We start from the raw sequence: 25218 nt of genomic DNA, 5'->3' as shown, positions 1-25218 counted from the left end.
CGACTGCATCATCTATAAATTCTCATGAATTGTACTGTTAACATTTCAGTTTTCTGTAGTGCTTTGTCATTTTTATTTTATTTATAAGAATTTATTTTTGCCACAACTTATTATTTAAAAATTGTTGCCTTTATATTTGCATCTCTTCATGGTTGTGGCAATGTTGTTGTTGGTTGATGGGAAAGTTGCCAACACACGACACACACTGTCACTGCAGATGACATTCGAGTCCTTCAGCTATGAAACATGGAGGAAAATACAGACAAGTACTGTATTGTTGGGTTGAAAAGTCATTAAAACGAACCTTCAGAATAAGGTCTTGTTAGTGAAGTTCTCTTAAGTTCTGCCTATGACTTACTCTTTTTAAGAGACTCTTAAGATCACTTTGAATTACCCAACTTTTCTAGTGATAATCAGTTACAGACTTAATTTACACAATCTTAGCAAGCCAGAAGTGGTCATGTAGTGCGACATACCCAGCGACTCAGTTCAAACACGCATGCTGACAAAATTAAGCAGTTTGTCGTAAATCATATGGGAGGTTTGTGTGTGGGAGCCGACAACCAGTGACCACTCACCCAGAAGTATAATGCATGTAATGTAGTTGCAAGGAATAGGAACGTGTGGCAAACAGAAGAGACAGTCATCTGTCTGATTCTGCATGTTTTCTGAACTGCAACAGAATGGAAGAAAAGAGCCAAGGTTGCAGCCTTACTTGTCGTAACTGTGAAGCCTTTGCACAGACACCAGCTCTGTCAGGCAGCATCTTATTGGCTGTCAGAAAAAGGGATGAACTTGCAGTACTTAAGAAATGGGAAGCTGTGCTGAAAAGTCATCTAATATGACATACATTGTGACCTCTAATTGTGTAATATGATACCCTAAGATGACAGATCAGCAACAGCAGTCATCAAGTTTGACATCCCCACGGACCAGAAATCGTGCAATGTGACATTGGCTTTAGTTTTGATGCACAGTCTTTTGTTTCTCCAGTCCTGGCCCACGCTTGCCTATTGACAACAAATTAGGCCGTTTCCTTTCCACTTAAGAGAATTTCCCAGTCCGTGTTATTGCTCTACCCCTGGATATGGTCTTGTGTTCAAGTATGCTCATATTATAATAAATTTCACTCTATTTTCACTTCTGCACAAGTCACAACACCACTGTGTCCCACACATAGCAGAGCCTGACAGCCAATGTGCAAAAGCAGATTAATAAGTGGACAATGAACTATAAAGCTGCTGATCCAAAGCCTGACTCAGGTGCCCTGCAGGACCCCTAACCTGCTCTTGCTCCACCTGTTGAAAATACAGTAGATGTAAACAAAAGTGCCTTGGCATGATGTTTACTGCACAAAAGTTATATATAAAACATGCCTGAATAAAGATATGCAATTTGGAAATACCAAATATGAGCAACAAATAAAAGCTGTGTATATCAGCAGGGACCACTTGCTGCTGACTTTAAGAGGATGCCATTGACTGGGCTTTTTGCAGCTTCCATCTAAATTAAGGTATCTGCCTATAAATATACTTTTGTTTTATGAAATGCAGATTTTTATTTGTTTTGTTTTTCACCATATTTTTGTAAGGCTAATACAAGTTTCTGTTTACAGAGAGAGGTCATTCCCTGCTGGTCACTCACTTTCACTCCAAAACAGAAGTTTCCTTGTAGAAATCTGTCAATACTACACCCACTTACTTCCTTCTTTTCCTGCTCATTCTATTTAATCTAAGAAAGAGTGGGCTTGTTTTTTTTATTGTTCATTGAATGTGGCAATGTTAGCTTCGAGGCAGGGCAATCCTGCTGGAGAAACACCATGCAAGTGCCTTTATGATGTCTGGATTAACTGGAAAATGCAGATGTCAGTGTGGGCCCAGAACACAGTATAAAGGTCTTTGGCATATTTGTGTATGTTTTTACATAAAGACAGTCCTCATATGGAGTCTGAGTGTCATTCATGTGCATCAATCAATTGTGAAAAACAGTTTACATTCTGTCATTATGTACAGTAGTTGTAGTCCATCAATACATCAATCCATTTTTAACTACAGTACCTTTTACAGTGTGGATCAGCACAGTTAAAAATTACAAAATTTAAACAGGATTATTACTGAAGATCTTTGATGTAAAGTACTGGTGTCCCATCCAAGGTCCTTCTGTGTCCAGTGCTTCTAGGACAGGCTGTGTGGCACATTAAGATCTCATTACAGATAAACTTGGTGTAGAAAATTAATTACAGTAGATGTGTTAAATACACAATGCATTGGGTATCTATTTGTTATTTGAAAAGTAAAACAGTTGCACTTACATTAGATAAGTGCAAAAGTAGTTTACTTGAAAGGATGTACATACCAAAATAACATGAAGTTATGTGTTTTAATACATTCTTGTTTATCATGCACAGTGGCACTTTGTTGCAGACATGTAAGTACTTATAATAATTTCACTGTACATATTATTACTGCTACTATTACTACAACTACTACTACATAGAAATTAACTAAACGGCACTTGTACATTATGTACATTATCCATCCATCCATCCATTTTCCAACCCGCTGAATCCAAACACAGGGTCACGGGGGTCTGCTGGAGCCAATCCCAGCCAACACAGGGCACAAGGCAGGGAACCAATCCCGGGCAGGGTGCCAACCCACCGCAGGACTTATGTACATTTTTGTGTCCTGAATTTCTTATGGAAAATGGAAAAGTGGTTGGTTTTCTGGTTTAAATTTGCTTTAGAATTCTCTCATGATTCATCAAGCTCACAAACTTAAGAGTCACTTTTGTACAACAAAAACCATGGAAGCGTTACGCAGCACAGCAGAGAGCAGCCCTCACTCTCAAAATAAAAACACAATTAAGGCATCAAACAAGGAAAAATGGCCACTGTCTAAAGGCTAATGAATATGTGCTATTGAAGATATGGATGGAACTTGAACAGGTCCTACAACTAAATGTACAGTATTAAAAATAAATGCAATAATACAATAGGATAACAGGACAATGTCTGTCTAAGCTTAATCAGATTCAGTATTTATATATATTCCCTTTCTTTTTACAGAAACGTGAATCCCATACTTAAGCATTTTGCACACCTGAAAAGACACCATCTTGGCTGTTAATACTATCACTTCAGATTCAATTTTTAAAAACCTACCATATGTATGGGGGCAGCACAGTGGTAGATTCACTATCTACATGTATTTTGCCTATTGACCTGCTTTTTCCTCACTTCTACATCCCTAAAATATGAGTGTTAGTTGAGCTGGCGACTATATTCACCCTGGAGGAATCATTAGAAAATCAGAACAGTTGTGGCGTGAACAGGCCATTCAGCCCAACAAGCTTGTCAATCTATTCATCTAGATTGTCCTAAATAATATCAAGTCAGGATTTGAAGGTCACCAAAGTCCTACTATCTACCACACTATTTGGTAATTTATTCCTTGTGTCTATGGTTGTTTGCATGAAGAAAATCTTTGTAACATCTCTGTGCAATCTGCCCTTAACTAGTCTTTAACCATGTCCCTGTGTTCTTGTCACAGAATTTATTTTAAAGTAACAATTAATTTATTAATTTCTTTCTTAATTTTAAACACTTCACTCATGTCACCTGTTTGCTTAGACTGAAAAGGTTCAACTTCTTCAGTCTCTCCTCAGAGCTCACACCCCTTTATCTCTGAACCAGCCTAGTCTCTCTCCTCTAGACCTTCTCTAGCACTGCTATGTCTTTTTTGTAATAATCAGTGAGGTTGTGTGCTCAAGTGTGTCCTGCAATGGACTCATTGCACCTGATGCTGCTGGGATAGACTCTGACATCCCTTGTGGCAAAAAAAAACAAGTCACTGACTTTAATCATAGGTGGTCACGTTCATGCCAGTCCCAAACCAGTAAAACAAAAGTTTTCACATTGAATTGCAAGTGATAGTTCTGGAAAGTACAGACTGATGTCTCTCATTGTCATTCTGAAAAAAAAACCTTTCTTTATCAACAACACAGGCTTTTAAAAATGTCAGACCTTACTGTGCACAGTGTGCTGACTGTCCCCGACTCCAATGATGACTTGCACAACTCCTTAATTATTTAGAAGTTTTATATAATTAGATTTATATTTGAAAACCTGCTTACAAAATTGATAGTTTTTGTACAAAATGTTTATGCAGTGAATACAAAGAAATACAGGTCTATAAATAAGCAAAGGAGTGGCACATAAAATGCTAAAATATGCTAATAAAATATTAGTTTAAAATAAGTATATTAACTGGCAAGCTAGTTATTACAATGAATGATACTGAGTATAGGAAGAAAACATAGCAACAGATAAAATAAAACTTAAGTTCAATTTTTTGTCAAAATGCCCAATAACATAATGGAAAAGTTTTTCAAAAGCAGTAATTTTAAGAATCATACCAAGAAATAAATATTCTTATGACAGCCCATTAACTAAACAGTTATTTTGGGTAATGTACTGATATAAAATATGCACAAATAGAAAAAATATACTTTGATATTCTGTGAAACTGAAAATAATTATGACAATATAAAGAAAACAGTCATTTAACGCTCAAAGCCAAATTTTAAATTTCATAAATAGTTCTAGTTAGCTAGTACTTTCTGTAACGACTATTCACCAACAGCAGTAACAGAAAATCATAAGCCCAATATACAATCTTATATGTGTGATGAATGAAAGTTGTAAAATATCACCATCATTTACATTACTGGATAAAACATTTTTTGGTATAAAACAAAAAGTATTTTGGTGCAGTGAAATTAAGCTTTGGTAGTCTTAAACATGCAGACATTTTCATAAAAATATTTCAACAACTTATTGTAAATGAAAACACATTTTGGGTTTCAAAATTAATAAACAGTTAATGAAGCACACATGAGTAGGATTTCCTCTGGCAGCCTTGCTTTAGCAAACGGTCAGTGAGCAGTGGCACCACAGCACATCTCAGCCACAAGTTTAAAAACACAACAAAACACAAACAAACCCATTTAGGAATAACATATCTCATACTGGTTGTGGAATAAAAGCCAAACCTCACATTCTACAGCAGCAAGCTTTGAAATCTGCTGTGACGCTGGAAAGCTGATGTATGCCTCTTAAATCAATGCTAAAATGCACTATGTGCACTTTCCATGCAATTACTGACAAAACAGCCAAATGGAATTTGTTTTACTTTTAATAAAAGTCAAGTTAAGATTCCCAAAGCAATATGTTACTGGAAGCATCTTTGGCAAATATTTCCAAGATAGCTTTGCTGTCCCCATCAATGCACAACACTAAGACTGAGCACCTTCCTTGTCCTTATATTACAGTACATTTCTACACAGTAGCATACTTTAAATACTGAAGTCTGGGGCTCTTCAGGTAGGTCCCTCTTTGTCAGTCCCCAGTTATGTGATTTTTACATGTAAGAGGCACTCAGTATTAGAATCTATTATATTAAAGCTGTAAGGAAAGATTTCCTTCAAAATTGATGAAGGATGCTTATATCCCGATCCAAATTTTGGGGTTATTTCTGATGGAATTTAATTTATAGCACATATACCTATACATACATGCATATATACACACACACACACACACACACACACACACACACACATATATATATATATATATATATATAATAATAAAAAAATCCTTTTTAGCCTGGGACGAGACATGACTTTTTCAGAGAGATACTTTCATGTCCCGCAAGATGAGACTTTTTGCCAAGAGATTTAACCACGCCCATGGCCCGAAATAAAAGACAAATAGTAGATGACAAAGTACAACGTTGTACAGCATTCAAAAACATTGGCGCAATCCATATGCAGAGGAGGTTAGCGATAATGAAAGTACTAAAATTTGAAAGTCTCAAAAAAAATGATAGTAAAGATCGCATTAGCACAAACAAATGGAAATTATTACTTTGTGAAATAACGGCACAGAGAGAAGAGATCGAATATATTGTTCGGATTTAAACTTTAAGTCGGAGACTTGTAGTTCGTCTAATTCGTGTTACCATCAGGGAAAAGTAGTGTTTCTTCCCAATAAAGAGGCGTATCCACGAGAATTAAAAGATTTGTCGTTTGGTGAAAGTGAACTCAACATACGCGAGCGCCAGAGACGTGAAGTGGCTGGTGCATAGCACAGGCTGGGGGGGTTGGCGAGCGAAGCAAGCAGGGGGTGTATATATATATTATATATATATATTATATATATATATACACATACATACACACACACACACACAACGGTGTGTATATATATATATATATATATATATATATATATATATATATATATATATATATATATATATATATATATATATATACACATACACACACACACACAGTGGAACCTCGGTTTGCGAGTAACTTGATTTACGAGTGTTTTGCAAGACGAGCTAAAATTTTTAATAAATTTTGACTTGATAAACGAGCGAGGTCTTGCAGTACAAGTAGTATGTATACGCTTTGTCTGCTGAACATCATGTGATCACAACTGAGCTGATGGTTCTTCTCTCTCTCTCTCGCTGCGGGATTTTGGGCAATCATCTCCTATTCTCCGTGTGAGACGGCGTGCCTCATTCATATAGTCAACATCCATACGAGCGTATACTGTTTACTAAAGTATTGTGACTGTGTATGTGTGTGCACGCGTGCATGTGTGTGTGTTGTAATGTGTGAGTCCCCGTCTTGCACCTCAAAACACAAAGCGGAATCTCAGTACTTTAGCAACACTAGCTTTATTCAGCTTGAAACAGCAACAGCGCGGTTATTTATTGTAGCAGAGTTCTGCCACTCTCCTATACACAGACACAGCAGTCAGGCAGGGTCGTGGCCAAGTAGTACTGTGCCCTACACATTTATAATGTTCCTTGTATCACCCATCGACGGCAGGCACTTATAACATAGCATGTCCGCGATCTTTTCGGATTCACTTTTACAGTGAACTGCTACAGCACTGGGAGACTGTGATTGCTTTGGGACGCTCTTCCATGTGTCGTCCCGTTGGGTGGAATCCCACATGAGTTTAGAAACTCACTCACACCAGCCGTGATTCTTTTCAAAGGTAAAGTACAGGTTCATTTGTTTTATGTATTTTTACTTTATATTTTGTATTAATCATTTTTATATGAATAGTTTTGGGTTGTGGAACGAATCATCTGAGTTTCCATTATTTCTTATGGGGAAATTCACTTTGATATATGAGTGCTTTGGACTGCGAGCACGTTTCCGGAACGAATTATGCTCGCAAACCGAGGTTCCACTGTATATTATTATACATAATTAAATAACTATATTATATATATATATTATATATATATATATTATATATATATATATATATATATATATATATATATATATTATATATATATATATATATATATATATATATATATATATATATATATATACATGAGTGCAGAGTCAGGTATTGTACAGTGCCCCTGGAGCAATTGAAGGGTAAGGGCTTTGCCCAAGGGCCCAACGGAGTAGTGGCAGTAACAGGATTTGAACTGGCAACATACCAGCGCAGATCCTTATGCACACACAGACATACACTATTTTTTTTTTTTTTTGCAAGTCCGGCAAAAGAAGTTCAATGGACTACATGAATCACTTGCAAGTGGAAGGCAAATTAGATTAATCCACATATACATATTTAATTATTTTTACCTGTTCTACAGATTTATTCAAAAACATAAAAAACAAGGCAAGATCATTCAGCTAAAAATTCCAACAATCTCCCTATTGCTCCTTTTCCCCCAAGGCCTCTGAACTACCACAGATTATAAAGGGTGGTTTATTGAAGACAAACAAGAAACAGCTAAGAATGATGGATATAGGTTGGTCTGGAGTTAGAAGATTTTAACAAACTAAATGAACAGGATTATATCTAAGAACACCAAAATTAAAAAGGGGGCCAACAGACCCATGCAACCTCATCAACAGAACTGTTGTTAAATTTCCATTCTTTTCTTTTCTTTATGAAGTCTCACGTATTTGCTAATAAAAACAGGGAAATCTGATGTTATCTTACTTAAAGTCACATTTACTAAGCATTAGAGTGAAGCTGATATTTTACTTCTATTAGTAGAGCTGTAACATGTTTTACTGTATTGTTAATAAGGTATATATTGACTTACTACACAAGATTCTTAATTAAACAGCTCTTGCATTCTCACTGCATGTCATAACGGCAGAGTGCATGATCAGTGAGAATATGCAAGTAAGAATTTCACCATACTCTGTATATGTAACAATACTAGTAGTAAAGGAAAAATGAATAACTAAGGAGGGTCTTGAGAGGGTCTTGAGAGAGTTGCAAAGCTTTCTACTGATCTGTTTTACTTAAAGATAATTTAAGAAAAGAGGAGCTTTGAAAAGCTAACATTTTTATCTGGGAAAAATACTCTTAAATCTTTAACGGTAAGCTTGCTATACAAAAATAAAGTGTTGATAAGGATAATTTCCTGGTATGATTTTGAGGAATAAAATAGAGATGACAAATAGCATTTGACTCTGAGGTTTGTCCTTTTCATCCTGGTTACATTTTATCAAAAGAGTTACCCAAACACATTGTATCACACATCATTTTTGTTCTTTAAAGAATTACATGCAAAACATCAGTAAACTGTATGTGACAGGTACACTTAATTACTTGAGTAAAGACTTGCCAAACTAAGGGTGTAGGGAAAAACTGGTTAGATTATTTTAAATCCCTTCATAGAATGGATGTAAATATATGGTATATCAAATATGTCACAAGCAAATAATTTAGAAGCTAATTGATGACTTTTTTATATCCCATATTGTGCTATTTCAGCTGTTGATGAGAGGAATCTGCCAGATCATGACTGTAGATACTGGATCTTCTTGCCGCTGCTGTTTTAATTTCTTATTTAATCTTCTGTGGCCCAACCCACCAGAAAGAACCAACACAGAACTGATTTTCATCTTTCGCACTTTCCTGCTTCGTTTAGAGAAGCTTGGAGTATTCAGAAGCTCATAAATGGTACCATCTTCAGGACCATGTTCAAGTGAGCCATGGGATAAAGCAAGAGACCCTGAAGATGATGAAAGAGTACTTTGTTGTGCAATAGATCGATTGGAGTCTCCTAGCCAGACCCCCTTCTCTTTATTGTTTGTCAATGATGACTGGGATCCATCTGAAGAACTGTTTCTTTTTTCGATTTCTTTAAAGTCAGACTGTGAAGGAAGGCTACTGATGGAAGGTCTTCTGTGCTTCCTACTGCTGACAACTGAAGCCATTGTTAGAAATTTCACAGGACCAATGTGGGCATGATATGAAACCAATCCTCTCCCTGAAGAAGAAAAAATAAAAAACATACTAATTTAAACATTAGCTAACATAATATGTAGTATAGCAGAATGCCTGAACAATTACACATACTGTTTTCATGTAATTTTTCAAATTAACAACTGCCTGTTTAGCTTTCAGTACATTTACAAAAAAAAATAAAATAAATGAGTTTAGACATTTAGTTCACAGCTCTATGTTTTTCTTATTTCCCTTCCTGTTAGAATAGCTCTTAAATGGATGTGACGAGCAGACAATGGTGCAATAAATTTTTTCATCCATTGTCATCATACTTTATTAAAAATTGTCACATGTTAAACTCTGTCCAGATCAAGTGACTAGACTATACAGTTACAGTAATGATATACAGCCCAATTAAAATGCGCACCTATGTCTCATGGTGAACATTGACTAAGTACCGAAGAATGACAATTAGAAATTTTGTTATACTGTACATGTATCTAAAGGCAAGAGTAAACCCTAAAATAAAAATGCTTTGCAATAAAAATACCAAGCAAGTGTAGTTGTCTAATAGAGATAAACTATTAAAATGCAGTGTTTTCTCAGTACACCAGTGTCACTTAATAAAAAACAAAATACCAGGAGGTAACTGATCAATTGTGTCTGTTAGGAATTCAGTAATAAGATAGGACGGTGGCATAATTTTTGGCATTAATGGCAATAATAAAAATTTGACACTAATTATGGAAACATACAAAATATGCTAGTATGAAAACATAAATAATGATTGTCTGGTATTGAAAGCTGTTAAGAGTTTTATTTTAATTTGTATTGTGTTTCTTTTTCCACAAATAGAAACATTAAGTAGAATGCATTTATTTAATTAAGAATAAATGTGCCATTTATTGATTCCAGTGCACTGACATTTGGGTGAAAAACTCACTCCAACTTGGGCAATAGCCTCCATACAGACAACGTTTGGTGCAAGATTTGAACAAAGGACCTTAGGGCAGTGATTAAGAAGTGCTAATTAATGCAACCCCCTGCTGCTCTAAGTTTAAAAAAAAATTCACTGCTTTACTACATCACATACTTTCAACTGAATATACATTAAAGATGTTTGCATTTTTTCAGTGTTTGATTCTATGCACATCCAGTTTTAAACTTGAATTTGCATTATTAAGAATTGTTAGGAATCATACCTTCACTTGAACATTTTGCAATGAATTTTGAAAATTAAAGACAGATTTTCAGGAACATTATTAGCAAAATGAAAAAATGAGGTGCCATGCAGCTTTTTTTAATCTGACAATTAGCTCAAAATGAAGAAGAAAAACAACACAAGTATTGGGCACCAGATTTCTAAGTATCAGCTCTGTAACCATACAAAGAAAAAGTCAAAACAAAAATTGTAATGATAAAATGTAAAATGAGAACTTTTGACTCAATAACACAAAGATAATGTGGCCTTCAAGCAGATGACTTATAAAATAAGTTCCAGTCAAGGATCTGGCAAACCATAATAATAATAATTGCGCTCATTATAACAGCAAATTGCTACAACACTTCAGGAATGGCAGAGAAAATGCCACATTGATCATCTACTCTACAATTGGTTAACTGAAATGTCACCTGGCTTTGTATTTGTTGTACAGCTTAATGTGAACAAACCTTTTTATTCATCTAAATACAATTTACATTCAATTTTACTGCAGACTGCACAGAGCTGCAATGTTGCATGCCCAGACACAAATGGATGTGTAGGGTAAATGTGGAACACATTCTGAGATCATTTGTTAAGGCAGCAATCTACCCACGCTAAAATTTAACTGATGCCCATGTGCTCAACTGGTGCTTTTTCATTACATAGTGAGTGAAACTGAATATTGCAAACAGCATGTCTACTCTTGAGCAGATAGTGCACTTGATTTCAGCAATAACCTTCCTGGAGTAGATTTCACTATCATGTGCAGCTACTTTATAGAATTGTACATTTTCAGGAATACTTAATTTTAAAAAGCATCAAGAATTGATACATGTGGCATGTGGGCACCCTAGTATTAATTATTTATTTGAAATCCTTCCTTTTTGCCCAGTAGAATGCCAAATTCAAATCATCCCTGATGCTCACAAGCCATCTGTGATCCTTCTCTCATACAGAAGGTCAGATGACAAGTACTGGCTGACATCCCAGCATCTCTTAAAACCACTTTATCTTTCGATCTACTTCTAAAGCTTCTGTGGGACATTATAACAGTGTCTGTGCAGGCCCATGGCCAATTTCCTCTAATCCTTACTCTTAGGAAAACATAGGCCTACTTACTGTCACTCTCAATGAAGGTCTCCTAAATTACAGTTAATATAGTTATAGAAATTCAACCCCTTAGGATGTACATCAGTTCTTTGTGATAGCAATATCCCTTTAACTACTTGAGCCTGCTTACTTTGTAAGTATATGCGTGTATCATTTAAGGCACATTATATATACTGTGATGGACGGCAGGCGTTTCATCAGAGAAAAGGAAGAAAAGCAGTCTTTTCAGGACACTACATACCCTGGGACGCTAGATGGCAGCTCCCCTGGACGGAAATGGTTCCCCGGATTCCCTCAGGGCAACATGGGACATGGAGTCCGTTTCTTCAGCCCTGTTGGGTGCCGTGGGTGCCGCCAGGGGGAGCTCACCAAGAACCCGGGACTATTACTGTTATGCTAACCCGGAAGTATTTTGGGGTCACAAGGACGGAAGCTCGCAGTACTTCCGGGACACTTGAAGAAGGATGATGTGGCGTTTGACCCGGAGAAGGAACACTTCCAGGTCATGGACTATAAAAGGACTCTGGAATCCTTTTTTGGGAGTTGGGTGGAGTGTAACGGAGCTGCTGGGTGTGGAGGATATTTTATTATTGATTATTATTGCTTTATTATTGGAGAATTGTGGAGTGTGCAATGCTTTGTGCACTTATTGAAGAAAAATTATTAAAGATTCTTATTGGTGCTTTTAACGTTAGTCTTGGGATGTCTGTCTGGTGGGTTCAATGGGGCAACAGCGACCCCTAGCATCCACTATATATATATATATATATATATATATATATATATATATATTATATATATATATTCATACATATATTTTTATTTACACATATATATATTCATACATATATTTTTATTTACATATATACACACACAAGCATATATAATACACACACACACACATATATATATATATATATATATATATACACATACCAGAAAAATGTTTTACAAAATGTCCCAAATTACATATTTCAAATTAATAAATGATCCACCAAGGAAGCATTACCCTCATAAGAATTACATTAACCTACCACAAAAGTTAATTGCTGTGCTTTGCTGTTTTAAAGGCAATTTTCTTTTATTAGAAACTATTTTAAGATGAAGTATTTTTGGTGTTCTAAGTAGCTCAAACAGCCAGTGACAATTAAGAGTCTGATGAAGTCTAACATTTTAATTAATGTAACAAAAACTTTAGTAATAGGAACAAAGTTTTCACAGCTGTCAAGTTTTATTTGCATCTTCTGCATGTCTGCCCACAGTGATAATAAAGTTGAAAAAGCCACATTACTTGGGTGTGGTTCTAACAGGAAGAAAACTGTGTTATTGGAGGAAATCATCTGTGGAGGAAATTGTCTGAAAAGAGCACATGAAAAAGCTTTCAAGTGGAGCAAAGCTGTCTGATTAAAACAGAACAGAGTGCAGTTGCTAGATGTCAAAAAGGAACAAATATATTGGTAATTCACTTGTGCACAAAGGTCTGCTTTCATCTGCAGTAGATAGGTGTTTATTTATTTATTTTTAGTAGCAGGCTGAATTTGACTTTAGAAGAGTAAAATGATCATTAATCATTACAAGCCAGTGAAATGTCTAACCATAAAAAATGGGTTTAGTTCAGTTCAAAACATTTTTTTCTTCTTCACGTTTATGTTACAGTGATATTTGATTGTACACAATTTTAATATTGTACTGATGAATGAGACAGCTACTAAAAAGAATTTAAATGTTTTTTAGGTGAAATAACACCAGTCTGTGTAATCACAATTACAAATCTATTAACTGCAAAATACATACTATTAAAGTGCAGCATCCATTCACATTTTCAACTCATTTAATCCACTACAAGGACACATGGAAAACTTCTGGGTCAAGGCAGTAGCGTAGTTCATCACTCACTCTGGGCAAGTTTACATTCAACAGTCAACCTAAACTACATGTCATAAGGATGTCGGAAAGCTAGAGTATCATAAGAAAAACCCACAAGACCATAAAACGTTGTGGAGTTTTGTATAAGCAAACTCCATTAATAAAGTGATCAGCAGTGATTTGAACCTGGATCTCTGGAGAAGTTACTACTACATTACACCACCACCATGCTGCTCAGATATTAAGTTAAACAAAAACTTTGTTGAACTGTATTAGTATAAACTCTAGATATTGTTAAAAATGCTGAAATCAGAAGAAAATTCTGAAAAGAAAAAAATCAAAGAGAAGGAGTGTAGTTCAGGGCCATGCCTTTTAAAATGATACAAAAATGTTTTTTTATATTGTTATGTCCAACTGTAAAGGATGTGCCTGCTGTGTTTGCATTTGTACTCTGAAATTCTGTTTACACTGGAAAGACAAATAGTTTTCTCAGCTCCACCAGGGATAGAACTTTGCTGGTCTCCAAAGATATTACAGAGATAAGAAAGCTATATATCCTGGCTACATGCCAGTTCTTAATTATGCACACAGATACAGCTACCAGAGAAAATAAAATGCTTTTGTTTGAAAAATTGATTTTTTTATAAGGGGTTGTTCCTCTCTAATCTCTCTCTCTCTATATATTATATATATTATATATATATATATATATATATATATATATATATATATATATATATATATATATAAAATCCAACGTCTGTCTGTATGTCTGTCCGCTTTTCATGAGACAACTACTTAATGGATTTAGATCGGTTTTTTTTTCTATAATTTGCTTGAACATTCCAGTTGATTTTGCGACTTCTCTCATCACACTATGAATCATAGATCGCTTGCAGGAGTGTAATATGCACACTATTTCGAGCCGGAGGCTACGGGCCTTGGGAAGAGTGACATCAGGAGTAAGGAGCTAGGCGGGGTCCTCGTCACTCACGGGCCAGCCTTCGTTTGAGTGGCTGTACCTCTGCGTTTTGTGTGTACCTTCCCTCTGCTTAGCTAGCAATACCTGTTTGTTTATTGATTTTTAAAGCTGGTCAAGTTTCACTACTATGTGGGTGGAGCCGCGTGGGATGTCTGGTAAAGTATAATATGAACTGTATACATATGAATAAAATAGTACTCAAATGTGTAAAAGAGACAGCAGGAAATCTGGCCATCTTATCCAGATACCAATCAATAAGAAAGAAGGAGACATGCTACATTTGCAGATGTTTCAAAGGTATCTGATGAGGAAGTAATGATATTATTTTAGAGAAACAAAATCTCACCTGTCACTTTGGGTATGCCTTGTAGTCTGGGAATTGGTAATGCTACTATGATTCCAAGGTTTGTGCCAACCATCAACATGCCGTGGCCCACTAAAAGGCTGGTCACTGATACCCTCTGCTGACCTACAAAGTTAAAAGTTAAGAGTTAATAATCAAAAATGACATACCGACAATCACAACATACTGAAGAGGATAAAACATAATATTAAGAACTATCTTTTTAAATAACTGACAAAATCCAGGTGGCACAATTATTACATTAATACAGAAAACAATTCATGCCCAAAATGAACAGAGAGGTCATAAAAATAACCGTCAAAAACGTTATACTGCAATTATCTATAAGCAGCAGAAAATGAAGTATTAGGGGCTCTTTGTACACTGCTCTGTAGTACATAACCACATAAAATAAGACATTCAATAAGGGATAAAATGTTATTTGAATCATATTACTTAAAATGTCTTATTTTTTCTTTGCATACTTGAAGTCTACAATTAGAAAAATGCACCATACATCAGGCCAGAGATGAACTGGCGGATATGAAAGTTATTGATGGACACTTCACAGGCAGAAAGAGAGGAGAGAGGTTGGGAGTATGCACTTATATAGTACATTGTCACACCCACCATACAATCTCAGGATCCAAAATTAGGACCCAACTGCAGCACCACACTAGTTCAAATGGAATGGAACAGAGGTTGTTCTTTTTTTTTTTTTAACAGCAGATGGAATGCCAATCCTGCCACCAACCTCTGAGATTTCCCTGCAAGTTGAAGAACCTGCTTGCAGGGCTGGATGTAAGTTAGCTTCATACCCAAGATGGACCAATTACAGGTTAAGGGCCTTGCTCAACGGCCCAATGGAGTGGAATCACTTCTGGCATTTATGGGATTCCAACTGGCATCCTTTTGATTACCGGCGCAGGTGACAGGATTCGGAGTTTAGTGATGGCAGACTTGATTCTGTATATGTATATGGATCCATTAAGAAACAGTGTAAAAAGTGAAGTGGCTCCCTGAAGGGTATGTCTAGAAGATGACTGTACAAAACACAAGTTGTACATATTTTCTATCATGGCTAGCAAAAGCAAGTAAGGTTTCAAAATATCTGGTGTGGATGAAAAGTGTATAACTGTAAAAAAAACTGAAACAACAAGCATTTTTTGGCTGTATAAAAGAATAGCCATGAGACAATTTCATTATAATAAAGGGAATCAAGACAAAGATGTGTTTAAAGAGTGGGAAAAGCAGAGTAAGAATTTAAAAAAATCGATTTATATATACAGTAAGTCTTCACTTGTTTCTACACTGCCTGGCCAAAAAAAAAGTCGCCACCTGGATTTAACTAAGCAAATAGGTACGAGCCTCCTATTGGATAATTACTGCATGGGCGATTATTTTTCAGCTGGCAACAAGTTATTTAACCCCAACTGGTGCAATGAGTTGCTTCTCATTTCTTAAACAACCATGTCGAAAGACACATCTCGTGGTCGTGGAAAAGATGTTAGTCTGTTTGAGAAGGGTCAAATCATTGGCATGCATCAAGCAGAGAAAACATCTAAGGAAATTGCAGAAACTACTAAAATTGGGTTAAGAACTGTCCAACGCATTATTAAAAACTGGAAGGACAGTGGGGACCCATCGTCTTCAAGAAATGTGGCCGGAAAAAAATCCCGAATGATTGTGATCGGCGATCACTTAAACATTTGGTGAAATCAAATCGAAGAAAAACAACAGTAGAACTCAGGTCTATGTTTAATAGTGAAAGTAAGAGCATTTCCACACGCACAATGCGAAGGGAACTCAAGGGATTGGGACTGAACAGCTGTGTAGCCGTAAGAAAACCACTAATCAGTGAGGCAAACCGGAAAAAAAGGCTTCAGTTTGCTAGGGAGCATAAAGATTGGACTCTGGAGCAATGGAAGAAGGTCATGTGGTCTGATGAGTTCAGATTTACCCTGTTCCAGAGAGATGGGTGCATCAGGGTAAGAAGAGAGGCAGATGAAGTGATGCACCCATCATGCAAGATCTTGTTGAAAAATTAATGCAACACTGGATGGAACTAAATCTTGTGACATTGCAGAAGCTTATCGAAACAATGCCACAGCGAATGCGTGCCGTAATCAAAGCTAAAGGTGGTCCAACGAAATATTAGAGTGTGAGACCTTTTTTTTTGGTGGCGACTTTTTTTTTTTGGCCAGGCAGTGTATATATCAGCTTTGGAAATCGATTTCTATAAATGGAAAGTCACGTGAGTGAGAACATACCCTGGAAGAATTAGGAAGAAGGCAGAAGCCAACTCTGGAGTGTGTGACAGACCATCATAAGATGCAATCATTCAAACACGGCCAATTATAAAATTGCCCTAATCTGCATTTCTCCGAAATTGTCTATGAAGAAACCAGAGTACTGTACTTGTAGAAAACTTGGAGACACGGGTAGAAGGTACAAACTTCAGCTTCTCTTCTTTACAGCAAAAAGCCAAGTAAATCTGTGTTACATTAATTATGAACAGAGGGTATTACTGAATTACTTCCACAGCATTATGCATAAGGCAGGAGGCAACTAAATATTACAGGGTTCAGTAAATCACACATCCACACTCACACAGGGTCCATTTAGAATGGTCTTTTAAAGTAACTTGGAATTTGAAAAGAAAACTGGATGAAATGCAGGATAAAAAACATTCAAACAAGGAGAAGAACATGCACACAGACAGCAGACAGGTGTGTGCTGTGTACCTAGTTTCATGGATTGTACGACAGAAGCAAGTACTGCCACATACTGTACTTATAGGATAACATTACAGCAATACTTGGGAATCAAAATATTCTGTTCTATATTGCCTGTTAACTTTTACTTTCATGTTGAACACTTAAACAAATTAACATAAAAACATTAAATGCAAGTCACTTTAGGTAATGATAATGACAACAACATTGATAATAATAAATACACAACACCACATGTAAATACAGCATATGAATAATGTATATTATTGAGTTAAGCTACCAATAGCTCTTTAACAATTGAGATCCACTGATCAATGAATGGAAACGCCGTGAAATTCTTAATCTGTAGTAGGGGCTGCTCTGCTGAAAAGCACTGCTGCTTTATCCAATCCATTGGCTTTCTTTTTGCCTTTTGCTGAGTTACGCTACTACAGTGTGTTGGTCCAAGATACATGCTATCTCATAAAGATCGGTTAAAACAGGGCATGGTGCTTCCAATCTATGAAATGGTGAAAAAGCTCCTGAGTTGCCATGGATACCAGCAAAGCTTAGGGTCTCATGAAACAATGGCTGAAAAATCAATGCATATATAAAACAGGAAAGTCCCTTCAGGGGTGGGGTTTGATTAGTCTTCAAATTTGTTGGGTTATAAATTGATCTGTTTGTATGGAATGATTACAATGAAAATTAATAAAATAAAAATATTAAACAAAAAAAAAAGGAAAGTCCCCAGGGTTACAGTAAAAATTAACTTGAGCAAATAGCTTTAAATGTCTCATCCTTTGATTTAGTGCTTGTAGGAAATAACATAAAGACACTATTCACGGATGTAAAGAATACATACAATATAAACTGTGTCTGTTAAACATGTGATTTTTACAGTTTATGATTAGATGCAAGAAAATACGTAGACACCAATGGCAGACGCTTGTTGAATTACATATACAATCTGCATTATCTGAAACTGGTCGTATTTAAAAACTAAAATATGTCTTAACCTATTCAAAAGAATGACAAATAAATAAAAAAAGACATACTGTAAATAATAATAATTTAAAAGTGTGACAAATGTGACTGTGATTTAATGAATATGAATTATTAAGAAAGAGGTCAGTGAATAAGAAAACTCACTATACACAGCAATGAAGAGAAGCATATTGAAAAAAGAAAAAAAAAAACACAGTATGTTAAACATGCTGAGACTGAGCACCTGAGGAGTTACAGACTGGCATCATTCCCTTACCAGAAATGAACATACAAAACCTCCTGGGTGAGGAGGAAAGGACTTTACTGTTCCCTGATTTCCTCATCTCTTTTCCTAGATTATTAAACATGATGGAAAAAAGACAGTAGATGTTTGTTCTTCCATCCTCATTTTTAAGAATAAAAATCCAAAACATTGCTCTAATGCAGCTTAATTCAATTCTATTCATGCCTTGATAAAATGTAAATTCATGGTTCAATTTTTCATATTATGGTAATCCCTTTAGCTCATATTATTTAGAAAACACATGCAAAGTGCTGGTGGTGGGGGTCTTACATTAAAATTTCTTGGTAACTGGTTGTTTGACTAACACTGTGAATTTGAAAAATAAACAAAAAGTAAAAGAAAAAGTCTTAAACTAAATTTAGGCATTCCACAATAGGTTCCTAGGATCCTTGCATTGTGGATTTGATTACTCCTTGCCCATTTCCTACACAGTCACAATAGAATATGTTTTAAATAGTCACACAATTACTGAAGAGGAAGTTTTGGCTGTCAAAAAGCTTCAATTTATTCTAAGCTTGTAGCTATTATTGTATGACACATTATATTTAAAAATAATTACAAAATTTAAAAGAAAAACTGAGATTAATACTGTTTTTGGTTAACATCTTGACCTCTGGAATCACAGCTGCTCTTCCAACAGTTTATATAGAGATCCTTTTTTATTTATTTCATTTACCATTTTGTTAACCAACTTAATCCAAATGCAAAGTCACAACAACACTGGTCACAAGCCAGGGAACAACTCAAAAATCACCATTAAGCTACAACACATGGCTTTGGGATATAGGAGGAAAAACTGTGGCATTCAGAGAAAAATACAGTATAAAAATACATTTTTAAATATATAAATATAAATACATAAATTATAAACAGTATAAATAAATAAAAATGCAGCTGTGAGGGAGCAGGACTAAAAACTATCATTAAGCCACCTCTTCACTAAACATACCTTCAGCATGTTAAAAATTTCTTTAAAATATTTGTCAAAAAAGTATAATAATCAAAGACTAACAAAATGAATAAAGACATATTCATTGAAAACTGCCATGTTCTTTTTTTGCTTTTTGTAGCTACACAAGGCTTTTTTCCCTATTTACTCTTACTTTTCTTGTCGGTTTTCTGGATTTCTATTTTATGGTGTAGGATTCACTCTGTTGATTTGAATTGGTCTTTTGATTACACTATGACTAGTTGTAAATTTCCATTTTAGGCAGTACAGTATGTGTTTCAGCTTTCATATTTGATTAACTGTAGTTGCAAAAAAAGAAAATAGTGAAAAAAAATTAGTTGATGCCTTTTGAGTTGAATTGTACAGGACTTTCTCAGCTTTGCTTCAGGCACTCCACCAATGGAAATGCATTCTTCTTCACTTTAATTCAGATATACTGTCTGTAAAAAAATCCCTTTCAGCAGGTCTGTTTGTTGAGGATGGGTAGCAGCTTGTGCTAGGTATTTGACAGCAGTGAAGAAAGTAATCAAAGTACAGAAGGAACTATCTTTCCTTCTCAGTTTTAAAATAATCAAGAAGCCTCAGAAGCCTCCTTTTTGTTTGGTGAATTAGAGTTTAAAAACCATACATTGTGTACACATTGAAATGAGTATACACTTATTCAACCATAATATAATGAGGCACCCTAATTACTGAAGTGTTCAAGTGATTCATAGCCTTCTAAGGAACCTAACCAGAGACTTGTGTTTACCTGAGGTATAATTTAGGTAAAGGGCATGAACTTTAAACACATATATTGAGTAGTGCTTGAAAACAAAAGCAACAGCATATAAATCACATCCTTCTTTTTGTTTAACATAACAAGCAAAAATTATAAGGCTATTCCATACCCATTCCCTCATCTGAACAATGGAAACTTAATTAGTATAAAGCAAAAATAACCCTAATACCATGAAAAATATAAACCTTTAGCCTATTAAATGAATGTCTACATGTGGCTCTTTGAGTGTAGAAGGTGGTGTGCACAGCAAGGCCGAGAAGAAGGTTGCTGTCCTGGAAGATAGTGTCACAAGCTAAGACACCCACATCTGCAGCTGCCTAATGGAGACATTTGGCAGAAACTTATAACGGTTGCTCCAGCTCTATAGACCCTACAACCTCCTTTGCTTTGTGGATGACAACACAAGAATGGGAATGTCACCCTGTGAGATTTCTGGCTGGATTTGATCAGGGAGGTGACAAATGTGGCAGACTCAAAGAATTTGCAGCTGCACATTACAGCACTGCTTGCAGTGGAAGGTTAGGAGTCTTTTTGGTAGGTGGTCTGGGAGAGTTCTCCTTTATGCTTCAGTGGCCAAAAACAGTGTGTTTTGATTTGGAGGTCCATGTTCGATAGTCCAGCCAAAAGATAACCAGTGTACCTGACCAAGGAGCTGCATGGCATTCATTGTGTAATAAGTTTGGATCCCCTGAATATTATGAAAAAAGAAATTATAGCTATGCTGCCATTTCTGAACATGAGTGATGGTGAAAGGGTGACTATCTTTACTTAGAGACAAATCCGAGGAAAGAGTATCAGCAGGCAAGTTCAGCATATCTGACTTTGAAAAGTTAAGTTTAAGGTGATGAGCAATCATTCAGGATGAAATGGCAAACAGACAGCTGGAGACCTGGGTTGAAATGTCTGGGTTGCAAGTTGGAAATGAGAGGAACATCTGTGCAGCATCAGCATAGAGGTAGTACTTGAAGCTATGAGAAGAAATAACATTACCTATGGAGTGAATGTAGAGAGAAAAGAGAAGTGAACCAAACACTTATCCTTGAGGAACACCTTTGGAGAGAAAGGTACTACTTGAACCAGTCCAAAGTAGAACCACAGATGCAGAGTTTACCAAGGGAGGAAATAAGCAAGGAGTTGTTAAAAGTATCAAAAGCTGATGAAAGGTCAAGAAGGATAAGGACAGATTAGAGACAAGCAGCTCAAGATGATCTAAGAGCATATCGAAACTTACAAAACTCAGATTGAAAAGATCCAGTAGATAGCTGTCAGAAAGATAAGAGAAGAGTTATTTGTAGACTAAGCACTGTAGAGTCTTGGGCAGGGATGGCAGAAGCAAAACAAGAAAGTAATTCTCAATGGCAGTTGGACTGAGAAAGGGTTCTTGAGAATCAGGAGGGATCACATGAGACTTTTGAAATCAGTAGGGAATATACCTGAGGTCAATGAGGGATTAAAAAGAAAAATAGATGTAAGGGGTCAAGGAAAGAGAGATGGATTACAGAAGATGTGAAGGAATAGGCTCCAGTGCACAAGAGGTGGGTCTGTGTTTATAGAGCAGTTCAGAAGTGTCAGTCATTTACAAAGGGGAACGAGGAAAGAGAAGAACGACACAGAGGTGAGTCAGAGGATGTTTTAGGAATCTTGAACTGTTTTAAGAAGTTAGAGATGATGCAGGTGAAGAAGAAAGCAATGTCATTAGGAGATGTTGAAAAATGAGGAGTAGGCACTGCTGAGACGCAGAGATTACTACTGCCAGCATCCCAGAGAAGATGCAAGGCTGAGAAAGACAGAATACACCCTAAGTATACTTTTTCTTGGTGACACAGAGAAACAACTACTATATATACTGCATTTCTTTGGTTACCAAATTTAAATTATACTTTACACATACTTCAATTTTTAGAATGACTAGATAACTCATAAGTGAATTTCTGTGAAGGTCACAAGGCAGCTACCAGGGACCTAAAGCAAGACTTCACCAAAGATGACCTCTAATTACATCTGTAGCTACTGATAAGCAGTTACACAGGCAAGCTCTTAGAGAATAATCAAGATTATACTGCCAAAGATCTTCAGCAATCAAATGAGTTTCAGAAACTAATGTTAACATACACTATATAATACTTAATCTACAGATCATCCAAAAAAAAGTATATGACACATTGAACTTTCCATTGTGCTGCCAACTTTCAAGAAAAAGCGCCTATCAATTTCCTGAACTAGGACAGAATAATGGTTTGCTGAAGCAAATACTAATAACACCAGGCACAAGGCAGGAATCAGTCACTGATGGAATTGCTTTAAAAAGTTCACTCTTGGATGCATTCATACTGTCTCAACATCAGCGGGTCTGTTCTGCAATTAACATAATAGGTTTTGGGATTATTCAAACAAAAGTCAGTAACAACACAAAAATATGATATAACTATAAGTAAATACTTCAAATTAATCAATGAAAACTACAGCTAACTATAGCTGAGACACCATCCTTAGAGCGTGCTAAACTCCTCTGACTCAAATAATTATCTGATGGCACATATTTATTTCTAGTCTACTCCAATTGTGAAACAAGTAACTAACAACACAAATACAACCTTCAATGTACTGTAAGACATTTCAATACAGTTAAAAACCCTCCAAAACACAATTTATGCAAAACTGTGACAGAAAACAATGACATATGAAACACATCATGCATGACAATTAATAAAAGTAACTGTAATACATTTTCATACCTAATTTGTGCCATCCCAGCTTTAATAATGAATACACATTCTTACATTTTCTGTCCCTTAATGATAAACCCTCAAAAATCTTGATACATTCATGGCTTATGCGACTGACTGCAAGTGTAATAAAACATCCAACATAAACACGTGACAACTCAACCAGCTCACCAGCAGCAGTGCTAAACTGTATATTACAGCTGATAAAAGGAAATATTCAGCATTTCAAAGCACCCAGAATTGTAGTGACTTCCACCCTCCACCCAAAAATACTACTGCATGTACATTGAGTACATGAAAAAAGATAAATATATGTTTTCATTCTGTTCCCGTGGGTAATATTATTCTTGGCTATTTAGAACTTGTGTTAGAATGTTTAATCCAAACCAGTTTACTTCACTGAGCAGTACTTCATGGAATTTGTAATGTTATGAAACCAATATAATTTTATCAAAGAAAACTATTTTTTGGTGAAGAAGCAACTATGATTTTGCAGTTTTGATGCAATTCTTAGATACTCACAAACAGCTGGTTGCTGTTTTGCTCAATGTAAAATAAATCTCAGCTCTAGCAGTAAAGCTGAAATTGAGCAATGTTCAGATTCGCTGACAATTTAAAAAAAGATGCTCATGGCAATGAAAGCTACTATAGTGAGGAAAAGAGTATAATGAAGATCACTTATATGAAGACAGAACTCTTTCAACTTCTATTTCTCATACAACAGTCTTCACAGTCAGATATTATCAAACCCTCCACACCCTTTTTTAAGAGATCCAAATGCCTTGGAGTGCTTTTATATTTCAGCCTTTGCAGCATTAACCTCTTGTTGTTTCCTTTCCAAATTTCTTCATGAAGTCATGCAAAGCACTTCTTTCATTTACTGTAAATCTTTTATACTGTTTTTATGGGAGGAGGAGGCCGCAGAAAAGCAGCTCTTTTCTTATTGTTAATGCTGATTAATACAATTCTGCCAAGAGATTTCTTTGCTCAGTTCTCCACAAATGTTATTATGTATTTATAAAAACATACTGCCAATTTTGCATCTATTTTTTCCTTCACATCCAAGATAAGAGTGTTAAGCTGACTAGTAACTCTACTCTGTCCTGGTGTGAATAAGTGTAGATGTGTGAGTGTGTCCTGTCCAGGGTTATCTCTTTGCCCTTCATCTCATACTTTAGGGATATATTCTGGATTCCTGCATATCTGCAATGTAAAAGGACTGTAAAGAAATTGATGGATAGTTGAAAACTATTCATAGATTGGATATGCTTAAATTGCACAGGATTCAATCATGGAGTGCATGGGGACAGGGTGTATCATGAATGAATATTTAACATAGATAATTTTTTTGTAAGATAAGAAACTATTCAGACTGCTATGAGGCAATACAACATTTGTGTTAAAATACGCCCCAAAATTCGCGGGGGTTACGTTCCTAGAGCACCCGCGAATTGTGAAAAACCGCAAATTATGGATGTGGTTAAAAAAATGCCTATTTTTATAGTTTAAACTCTAAATATGCCCCCAAAACACTATAATTTCATTTCAACCTCAGCTTAAAACATTACCTAAAAAAAAGAATGTAAAGGTAAACCTGCATACTGCACAGTACTGTACTGATACGTCATCCGCAGTGCTAGAATGTAAAATACCGATGTTACCGCTATATGTACTGTAATTCATGCAAGCGCATTTTCATTGCCAGAAGCCTTAGAAGGTGCAGGGCGTTTCGGCGACATCGTGGGGCTTTAACCCTTAAACTGCCACATACTTAGGTGTTAATGCATCCCTGGACGCCAAATACTTTTTTGCTGCACTTTTTAAGTAAACGTCACAATTCACAAAGAAAAAGTGAAATTTTAATGGAACGCATTTTTTTTCATGCAAAGAGCATCACAATTACTGCCTCACTGATCATTTTACATACTGCTAATGAACTGTAAAAACTATTTTTAAA

At 35.8% G+C, this 25218-nt stretch overlaps 1 protein-coding gene across 1 annotated transcript in view; it reads right to left on the bottom strand.

Moving 5' to 3' along the window:
• Positions 1 to 7454: 7454 nt before the first annotated feature.
• The window catches only part of arhgef10 (Rho guanine nucleotide exchange factor (GEF) 10), a 234779-nt gene continuing 217015 nt past the window's right edge, over positions 7455 to 25218 (bottom strand). Inside the window, exons 28-29 of the mRNA XM_028797766.2 lie at positions 14804 to 14926; positions 7455 to 9338 (exon numbers count right to left, since the gene is read on the bottom strand). Of these exons, the coding sequence (XP_028653599.2) occupies positions 8836 to 9338; positions 14804 to 14926 (626 nt within the window). The 3' untranslated portion in view covers positions 7455 to 8835. The remainder of the gene's footprint in view (positions 9339 to 14803; positions 14927 to 25218) is intronic.

Source organism: Erpetoichthys calabaricus, chromosome 3, assembly GCF_900747795.2.
Source record: "Erpetoichthys calabaricus chromosome 3, fErpCal1.3, whole genome shotgun sequence".
NCBI classification, from domain to species: Eukaryota; Metazoa; Chordata; class Cladistia; order Polypteriformes; family Polypteridae; genus Erpetoichthys; species Erpetoichthys calabaricus.
The sequence above is the reverse complement of the archived record's forward strand: the minus strand, read 5'-3'. Positions and strand labels throughout refer to the sequence as shown.